Source organism: Phyllostomus discolor, chromosome 6, assembly GCF_004126475.2.
Source record: "Phyllostomus discolor isolate MPI-MPIP mPhyDis1 chromosome 6, mPhyDis1.pri.v3, whole genome shotgun sequence".
Taxonomy (NCBI): Eukaryota; Metazoa; Chordata; class Mammalia; order Chiroptera; family Phyllostomidae; genus Phyllostomus; species Phyllostomus discolor.
The window spans coordinates 123,770,021-123,781,060 of NC_040908.2; the positions used below are offsets into that span (position 1 = coordinate 123,770,021).

General features: G+C 35.1%; 1 protein-coding gene across 1 annotated transcript; it reads right to left on the reverse strand.

The window, feature by feature from the left end:
• Window positions 1-5,186: 5,186 nt before the first annotated feature.
• Window positions 5,187-6,484, reverse strand: LOC114498904 (olfactory receptor 52Z1). The gene has a single exon (XM_028514910.2). The coding sequence runs from the start codon at window positions 6,277-6,279 to the stop codon at window positions 5,308-5,310; it is 972 nt and encodes a 323-aa protein (XP_028370711.2). The 5' UTR covers window positions 6,280-6,484; the 3' UTR covers window positions 5,187-5,307.
• Between the last annotated feature and the right edge of the window lie 4,556 nt (window positions 6,485-11,040).

Sequence of the window (11,040 nt, forward strand, 5' to 3'; positions counted from 1 at the left end):
TGCCTTTTTAGTCTTTTTTATTCTTTATACTAATATAGTTGTCTCAAATGTTCCCCTTTGCCCATCCCCCAGAGCCTTCCCCCCATTCCCACAGTCTGTCTTCACACCATTGTCCATGTCCATGGGTCATTCATACATGTTCTTTGACTAATCCCTTCATTTTTTTTAAACTAGTCCCCACCGACACCTCCTCTCTTACAGCTGTCAGCCTAGTCCACATTTCTGTGCCTCTGATCTGACACCTATATTTTAAATTAAGATACTAAGAGATGACTAAATAAACTGAGAAGAGTGCCTTCATAGAGGGAGAGGCTGCATAATTTTTCATCAGACTCTGAAGCTTGGAGATTCAAAAGTTATATCATCTCAGTAGATGAACTGTATGTAGTTTTTCCCCAGAGACAGATTTAGAAACCAGAATAGTCAGAAGAATAAATCTCCCACCTTGTGGTTTTTACTATGTCTTCAGTGGCTTCATGTATGATAAAACTTTATGACATAAAGCAAAAAATGTTAAGAAAAAGTATCCAAAAGTGTAATGAGAGTAAACCAGATCAGAATACCCAGTATCAAAACTAATGCAGAATACTGTTATAATTGAGGTTTAATATAAATCAAAGAAGTGTAGAAAATAAGAGAAAAAGACAAATCTGAATTTTGTTTATTATTTTTTATTTATTTATTTGTTTACTTATTTTGAAGATAATGTGATTTTTTAATCTATAAAACATAAGAAAGTCAACAGAGGTCTATAAGAATAACATACAAATCTATAATGTTTATACTGTATTATGTACTTGAAATTTGCCGAGAGGACAAGTCCTGTGTATTCTTGCTACAACAAAGAAGAAAAAGAGGAAAATTGTACAGGCATTAATTGGTGGATATGTTGATTGGCCTAGTTTAGGTGAATATTTCATAATGTATACCTAAATTGGGTCATCAGGTTTTACATATTAAATACATACAATTTTTTATTTTGAACTTATACCTAAATAAAGTCAATAATGTTTTATAGCAGCAATAATTAAAGAAAAAATGAAATAGAAAATGACCTCATTCAAAATGGTAAAAAAATTATGTGTGATGGAAATAAATGTAGGAAATGTTCACTGAATATTGTTCATAGTAGTAGTAATAATTGTATTAAAAACAATGTATTAATTTAATATCATCCCACTCAGAATATTAATATTGTATTGTGTTTTACTGGTGATTTTTTTTCAATTTTATTTTCAAATCCTTATTGTGGTAAAAGCTATGTACCATTAAATTTGCCATATTAACATTTTAAAAGAATTTTACTTTAAAAATAACATTTTTCTTATTTTTAATTAAGGTATAAATGATATATAGTATTATAATATTAGTTTCAGGTGTGCAAAATAGTGATTTGATATTTACACATTAAGTATTTTTAAATGCACAATGCAGTAGCATTAATAACATTCACAATGTTGTACAACCATGATCACTATCTAACTGCAAAACTTTCATCACCAAAAAAATAAATTATATACCTATTAAGCAGTAATTCTCATTTCCCTGGTAATCTTCAATCTACTGGATGTTTCTATAAATTTTTATTCTAGGTATTTTATATAATTGGAATCAGACAGTATTCATGCAGGGATTTTGGTGAAATATCACCTCACCCAGGTGACTCAGCGCCCCTGCAGCCCAGACTTCGTACCCTGAGACTTCTGGCTTTTCCCAAAATTAAAATCACCTTTGAAAGGGAAGAGATGTCAGATTGTTGATGAGATTCAGAAAAATAAGATGGTGCAGTGATGGTGATCGGAAGAACTGTGTGAGGTCCCAAGGTGCTTGCTTTAAGGGGACTAAAGTGTCATTTTCCTATGTACACTGTATCTTGTATCTTCAATAAACGTCTCTATTTTTCATATGACATTGCTGGAAACTTTCTGGACAGACCTCGCGCATGCATGAGTGTGTGTGTGTGTGTGTGTGTGTGTGTGTGTGATCTGAAAGAATATGTCAGTTTTTCTTAAACCCCTTCAGAAGTCTACATTTCCATTTTTTGTGCTGTTATGTCTCCCTCGGTCATTGTCCTGTAGGTGGAGATTTAGTGGTCAAGGAGACACACCAGGGCATGAAAAGTCTCTTTCAAAAATTCCAGGACCACAGCTCAGCATATTGCTTTTGGCAGTTAAGTGCGGACAGTGACCTCCTAATCCCTTTCAGCATGTGCACATTTCTGAGCCCTCAACCTGAAAGTGTCCTTAAAATTAAGGCTGCCAATTCAATCATATTTTGTTCTTCTCTTATTTCATGCATTCTAGATACAAAATTGGCATTTTCCTAGTTTCCCATTGCCAATTGTGAGCATAAAAATATCTTAAGGCCACAGAATCAAATATTCTGTCATGCTGTAATACATTTACTCTCTTACTCTCCTTTATTCCTTGAAGAATTTGCCTTTGAGTCATAAATTTATTTACAGCAACTTTTGTCAAAATTTTATGTGACTTCACTATCTATGACAGTAACCCAATTCCAAACATTTTCTGAGGGTTATTTGAAGGAGGGCTAAGTTATTTGGTGGACTGGTTTCTTTGATGTGTTTATTTATAAAAATTATCATTATTATCAAAACCAAAAAATGAATATTTATTAAATGTTGAATATATTATCTGACGTATTTCATTTAATTATCAAAGTAATGACATGTATACTAAAATAATTTCATTTTACCACTTGATAACCAATAGTTAATGTAGAATTTCTTACAGTTAGTGTGCAACAGGCAAACCAGGATTCATAACATCAAAGTTTTTAATCCCTAAAACAATCTTTTTTGCTGAAATTAAGGTGAATTGAACATATTTTTCAAGCCAAGGCAATTATCTAGATCTCCAAAGCTCAAGGAAATAAAATTTTCATTTTTAACACTGACTGTTGGTACTGATTTTTAACTTACCTTTTTGTAAATATATGACCCTTTACATAATACTCATTTTGCTATTCTAAAAAGTTATCTGAATCATATTTTTCTTCCTTAAAATTGTTAATTGATCCACATTATTTGTATAAGCCTGGGTTTCTGTTCAAGCCTGCCCCTTTCCCTGAAAGCTTGAGAAAACAACTTTATCTCCCTGTCCTACAGACCAGTCCTTCACCTATAAAATGCAGATACTGTTAGCTGCATTAATTAGTAGTATTAGGATAAATAAATATAGCACTGAGTATAAATTTCACAGAAAGATATCTAAAGTACTATAGGAAAAATATCTACCAGTACTTTGAATTTTTAAAAATATATGGGTAAAATCCAAATATTTTGAAGATAAATCAAAATGGTGTTTATTTAACCCAGTACCACTATGCACAAATTACTTATATTTTCTGTCTTCTCCCCCACTTCCCAAAAAGGAAAGTGATATAGGAAAGCCCATTCATAACTTTCTTCTTTTCTGGTGCACACATGTATATATATATATACACACATATATATGTGTGTGTGTGTGTGTTATAAAGAAAAGATTTTAAAAAACCTAACCCTCGAAAGCTTATAAATATTCAAAAGAACACCTCAAAGGTTTTATATGCCTTTCTTTAAGTGTAAATAAGGTCAGATTTCACATTCTCATGGGATTGTGCTAGGCCTTGAAGAGAAGAGGTTATAAAAATATTTTCTAGATATGAAGGAATTAAGGCACAGTTTAGAGACAAGTTCATAGATAATTATACTTGGTCAGATTAGAGTCTCTTTAATACAAGAGACTCTTGTATTCTGTGTAAGCATCCTGTTTAATGTTCCATTGACTTTTATTTTTGTGTCCTGGGTATGAAAGTGTTCAATCCTTTAGTCCCCTAGTGAAGTCTTTATTAATATCAGGATGCTCTTTGATGATTTGTGCCTCCATCCCCAACATGTAGAACAGAAGTATTAGTTTTTAAGTTATCTGTGTGGTTTCAGGTGGGTTAATGTAATGTTGGATATTACTTTAATTCAGTATTATTCATTTACTCCATAAATATATACTGTACAGGGTGGGGCAAATAGGTTTTTAGTTGTTTGTATGGAAAATAAAACAAAAATTAACAAATGATAATATAAGCACGAACTGTGTTTCATGTACTTACAACTGTAAACTTACTTTTGTGGTGCCCTGTGTGTCCATCCCATACACTATACTGTATAAGATGTTAGTCATTCAGAAATTATTTGATTTTAAATTTTTTAATTTTAAATTTTTTAATTTTATTGTTCAAGTATCTGCATTTTTTCCCATCACTCCTCCCCCGACCCAGTCCTCCCTCCCTCCCTCCCCTGATTCCACCCCACCTTGGTTTTGTCCATTTGTCCTTTATAGTTGTTTCTGAAATTCCTTCCCACCTTGCCCCCCATAATGGGGAGAAATTATTTGATTTTAGAGCTCACTTTTTAACTTATGAAATACACGCTGAGAAAAATAACTAAAATATGGAGGACTCATTCTATTGGCTCAATGATCAACTGAGAGCATAAGAATGTTTCTATTTCAGCAGAATTTCAACTGTCTATAAAAAAACCTGAGTGACTCACTCACTTCCTAGCTTTATACATGAAAAGTTAATCTGGGTTGAATCTTGAAATACTTTTCTTTTGTCATTTATCTTCATGTATTTTTAGGAATAAATTAAAACACATAATAATAGGATTTCTAGAAGAACTGAGATACCGTTAATTTATTTTTATTGTATTTTTAATTAATTTTAGGGTAGCATTGGTTAACAAGATTATATAGGTTTCAATAGTATAATTCTATGCTACATCTTCTGTATGTTGCATCGTGCGCCCACCACACAAAGTCAAATCATCTTCTGTCACCATGTATTTGACCCCTTATGCCCTTTTATTACTCCCAACCCTTCTTCCCTCTGGTAACAACTATACTGTGTCTATGAGTTTTGGGTTTTTATTCCTTGTTCATTTGTTGCTTTCAGCTTTATATCCCACATATGAATAAAATTATGTGGTACTTAACTTTTTGTTTCTTATTCCACTTAACATGATATTCTCAAGATCCATCCATGTTGTCTCAAATGACAGTATTTAATCTTTTCTTATGACTGAGTAGTATTTTATTGTATATATGTACCACCTCTTCTTTATCCAATCATACATTGAAGACATCCATGTCTTGTCCACTGTGAATAATGTTGCAATGAACATAGGAGTGCATATATTTTTATGAATAAATGAAATAAACATTTTCAATTTGGGGGGATATATATGCAGAATAAGGTTTACTGGGTCACATGGTAATAACTCAATTCTTAATTTTTGATGTATTCTTTATTTTAAAAGCATGTGCTGATGGGGGAGAAAAGCAAAATTACTCGGTCTTTAATCTGTTTGGTCTTCACCCCATAAATAATGGGGTTGAGCATAGGGGGCACCACCACATAGAGATTGGCAACTAGAATGTGAATATGGTGAGAGATGGTTTTACCCCCAAAGCGATGGACAAAAAAAGAAAAGAAGGCTGGAGCATAGAACATAAGTATGACGCAAATATGGGAACCACATGTGCTAAGGGCCTTGCCTCTGGCCGCCCAAGAAGGTCTCTGAAACACTGTGAGAAGGATCATTGTGTAGGAAATAATGATGAGCACCACATCCAGTCCTGTAGAGATCAGAGCCACAGTAAGGCCATAAATGATGTTGATGTTGATATTGTCACATGCCAATCTGGCAATGCCCATGTGCTCACAGTAGGAATGGGGAATGATGTTTCTCCCACAATATGTAAGTCGGTATACCAGGAAAATGAATGGAAAGCATATGAGAAAGCTCCTGACCACAGCTGCTATGCCAATTTTTCCAATGGCTGAGGAGGTTAGGATTGTGGTATATCTCAGTGGGTAACAGATGGCCACATAGCGGTCAAATGCCATGGCCAGGAGAATAGCAGATTCTGCCACAAAGATGAAATGTATGAAGAACATCTGTGATATACAGCTACCAAAGGATATATTCACAGAATGGAACCAGAAGATTGCTAGCATCTTGGGGGCTGTTGTGGTGGAAAGCAGGACATCTGCGAAGGCCAGCATGGAAAGGAAGAGATACATGGGCTCATGCAGACTGGTCTGAGTCATGATTAAAAAGATTAGGAAGATATTGCCTATGACAGCCACAATGTATGTGAAACAGATAGGGATGGAGATCCAAGTGTGTGCCTCTTCCAGTCCTGGGACTCCTATCAGGACATACCATATATCCTGGGGATTAGTGTGATTGTAAAAAGAAGGCCCCATCTGTGGCTGCATACTCCAGACCTAGTACCTTCAATGAAAGACCACAGGGCTGACTGAGGATACAGGAACATCACCTTAGGCTGAATGATATCTGATCAGATATTTTCCCCAATATATTCTTCCCTATAAAAGAATAATGAGATGGATTAACTCACCTAAAAGTCCACTCTGACTTCTTCCATGGAAGAATTAAATATTGTATCCTGAAAAAAATTAACATTTCATAAATTCTTAATATGTGTTATAATACTCTATATTAATATTATCTTCACAATAGCCTATTGAAAATACATTTAAAATAATGTGTGACATAGATACTGTTATAATTCCTATGTATGACAAAAAGGATAGGTCCCATAGACCTTCATTTAGCCATTTGCTGGTCACCGTGGACTTGAAGTCAGGCAGGGTAAATTTGAAAGCTATGATCTTAATGACCATCCAATACTAGCTATAAAAATAAAACTAGATGTAAAAATGTCATCAAAAATTTTACTGATCACATTGCTGAGTAAAACAGAAAGATGTGAAATTGGATTATACTGCTTAGGGAAGAGGGAGGGACTAGGTCTTGACAAAATATATTTCAAGCAATATTTTACATATGCCTTCTTCAACATTGGTTGATTGCTGACTTGATGCTGAGCCCTGTGCTAGTAGACGTTGAGGACACACAGGTGAAATAAATTCATCCCTGCCTACCAATCCCTTAAAATTATGGGATTAAGATTAAAAACTTTTTACTGCCAAACCGAGTTGGGTTCGTAAACGGATATGCTTAGCATGTGGTGAAGGAAATCATTCTGATCCACTTGGGTCACTGATGGAAAAGGAGACAATACACTTTGTATCTCTGAAGACCATCACAGTGGCAAATAACTTAATATTTTCATATTATAAAGCAGGGGTCCATAGTTCTTCAATAAAAGGGAGGGAAGGTACTTTATTGATTACTAGTTTCTATAGTTCTCAAAGAATATAGATAGAAGTAAGAGTTGCTGGGTGAAAAGTCAAGCTAGGAGACCTAATATTAGGGTAGGCTGTATGTATCTGTGTATGTATTTGTGTATGTACATAAACACATAGATATAAACACAGGTAGAGACATAGATACAAAACAAACAGTTGACAAGTGACTCCCATCCTCTCACAGTCCGTGCTCTCAATAAGAGCTAGCTAAATTCCTCATTTTCGAAGGTGGTATACAGGCTTCAGGAATGGCTACCTCTTCATCTCTATTCTACTGCAGTTCAGTGTAGCAATCATTGTACAGTATTGTTTTATTATCTTTACTTTTATTTTTATTAAGCTTTCAATATCTTAATCCCTCATTTTATATGATTGAAATGTTTGGACTCCATTTTTTGAGTTGTGAGTTAGAATACATGATACTCAAATGGTTTGCCCATTATGCTTTTATGTTGGGATGTAATTATTTTAAAATAACTTAATAACATGTTGATATGCATAAGTCTAGGGATCTACTTTCATTACATAGATTGACTGTTTAACCACTTAACATATAGCTAAAATTCATTGTTTAAAAATGTTAATGGACTTTTGATGCTTTGGGGAGAGTAAAGATAATTTTGGAGCATACCCATACCAATCTGACAGAGTCACGTATGTGACTGTAGTGCAGCTATGCAGGTGAGGCTTACAGTGAGTTAGGCTTCGTAAGGACATTAAGAAGGGAGAAGGAAGAGTCTAAGTGATGGAAAGAAATAGAGAAATGGAGATGAGAGGAAGGAAAATAAGTTTTGCCAGTTTTCTTTAAATTCTATGCATGATCTGAGATATCAGGTATCTGTTTTGTTTTATTAGGTGTTTTTTTTTTTTTGACTGTAGTATAATCACTTGTAGTTATCTAACTTATAGGTCTGGATTTCTTTGTGGCATTATTTTATAATATTACTGATGGAATATTCTGACTGAATCATTAATATATGAATGGGGCAATGTGTGGTAATACAGATAGTGTGATTCTAGGGCTACATAGAATTGAATTCAAATACTGTAGAAGTTACATTCTCGATTTTAGGCTACGTGCCTCTACACAGAGATTGAACTGGTTCAAGGTATCCATAAGGGCCGTGACTTATTTTCTTATACCGAGCACATGGTCCCAACTGATCATTTTTACCCCAAAACAATCATTTTACTCTTATAAGGTACAAACAGTTTAACATAGTGATGGATGCTTGGGCTTAGAAGTAGAGTGTTCTTGCCCCATTACTAATGAAACACCTTTGTTACATAAAGAGGGAGTTAAAAATCTCTGAGTTTCATCTTCTTCATATGCACCTAGCACAACACCTGATATATAATGAATATTCAGTAAATTTTATGGGAAAAATCATGCATATATATGTATATGTGTGTCTGGAATATAAGTGTAATCTTTAACAAACTTTTAAAATAACAGCCTTTTTTTCACTACTGGAATATAAGTTCAATGCATCTAAGCACAACATTCAGATCTGCATGTCAAAGAAAAACAGCCACTGCATTAACATATTCTAAAAGGAAAAATGCATACATTTGTGCTCTTTGCAGAGGACCCATTTAATAAGAGAGTACAAAGAGATACTACAATTGCAGGTCAAATTCAAAGTTAAAGCCATATCCAATACATCATAGATCAAGGTTAAGGAAAATGCAAGATAGTTCAGTTCCAGGAAGAATGAGCAGATTCTGTGCTACAGTTTACTGTGCTATTTTTCCTGGTTTCTTTTCTATATGTCTTCACTGAGCATAACTCAGTTTACTTACCTGTCATTTCTAGGATCCTGAAGGTATTTAATTGGTTGAGTAGAGAAAAAAAATAAAGCAAGATGTCCAAAACATGAATAGGAATCTGGAACTCTATTTATACCTCCTTTTAGGCATCTCTCAGGTCCAACATCTTCAGCCCCTAGAGGATTGAATTTTATTTCCCTTGTGGACAGAGGTGTTTCTGGTCCATAAAGCTATTTCTGGTACATAGCCTGCAGGGAGAGGCACCCTGCTTTCTCTCCCTCTACAACACATTCAGTTGCTCCCCTGGCTCGCAATCTCAGACACCCAAGTTAACACATACAGCTAACTATCTAGATTTCCTTTGCATGTCAGAGATTAGTGGTACTGTAGTAATAATACCTTGTGCCCAATGAGGCATTTTCAATATAAGCTCTCAATGCCACATGTGGAAGAATAATGTGCTTCTTAGAAGACTCCTACAACTGAGTTCTGTCATCTTATTTACTTTGAGATTTTCAAGCTCCTTAGCTTCTCCTTTCTTCCATTGGTCACATACTCAGTTGTAGCTACTAAGTGTTCCCTGCATTTCAAATGTTTTTCATCCAAAAGTATTAAGAGCAAAAATTACATTTAAATTGAATAGTTTCTCTCTAGTGATTTTGAATTTGAAAAGGGAAAAGCACTTATCTTCCTACCTATCCTTGGAAAACAAATTAATGGAACTGAAGTATAGTGGAGGAAAAGAGACTAAGGAGGAGAGTGAAAAATTAGGTGACAATAAGAAATGGCCTCTGTGTCTGATTTTCTGATGGTGAGCTACCATCAGAAAATCAGGTCAGCTACCGACAGGTCACTAGCATGTCCTGGCATGTCCAGTTGAGAGCTGATTTAATTGCAGAAAGCTGAGGTCAGGATTTCTTGATTAATCTGGGCCTGTTTAAGCATGTGTAAGGTGGAACTGTTTAAAAGAACATTGACAGTATGAACAGTTTGAATTGATTTAATGAGGGCAATGGTTGCCATGGCAGCAGTAGCTGCAACAACTATAGCAGAAACAATAAATGCAATTAAGGTGCCAACAAACTGTTGGACTCTTAAGGAGGCCAGCACATTGTTAAGCGTCTACTATGCCATTGGGATCTTCCTATTCTCTGGTTACATTAACTGGCACCCATACTTGAGTTTGTCTTTCTAACTATATACACCATAGTGAAGCTAACTGAGTAATATTGAGATGAGTAAAACAGCTGACATACATGGAGCCTGCAGGGACAGGCAGAGAATAAATTTTTGCTGATTATTGTAAAAGACTTGAAGCTGTCCCTGGAGTTGTTAAAAACAAGTAAGGGTGAGAGATACAAACCATGGCCCAATCCTGCTTTGGAGGGCCATCCTGGTATAGGACATTTAAATTTTTTTTTATACAGGCATTTTCTAGCAATAAAGGCAAGCCCATTTCCAAAAGTTGTAATGCCAAGGGCTAGTGTAGTTGGAAGAAACAATTCTGATACCCGGTGCCCTGGTACCGGGCCTCTCCACCACATATTAGTATATTGGAATTTGAGGCAGAGCCAGTACCTTCCAATTAGCTCCCCAGTTCTCTGCTACAAAAGGACTTTTGGGGAGAAAAGCAATGGTGGCATTTGGTCCTCTGCACAAAGACAAAGAGACTGAATTCTTTATGGCTACTGTCTAAAGTACAAGGAGGAACTGTAAGGGGATTGTGAGTATGATAAATCCCCTCCTGGGTACATAGGCCAACCGTAGTTACCATGGAAAACTAATACTAATTACTGTATTGCGCTTTTGCTTGCAGCACAAAGTTGCTCTTTTAAGGAAAGCACAAAGTAAGTGTCAGTAAGAACAGAAAAATAAACTGGTAAAATACTTAGCAACATAGATTGTATTTTTTGGCACGGGCATCCAGTGCTTGTTTTTCTTCTAATGGGCTATGTGGTTTGCTAGCTAATCAGTTTTTCATCTCCAGGTAGTGGAGCTTGATGTCCTTGTTTTGTTCATGATAAGGCTTCACCC

Coding starts and splice junctions, on each gene's coding strand:
- LOC114498904 (XM_028514910.2), bottom strand. CDS start 6,279: ATGCAGCCACAGATGGGGCCTTCTTTTTACAATCACACTAATCCCCAG.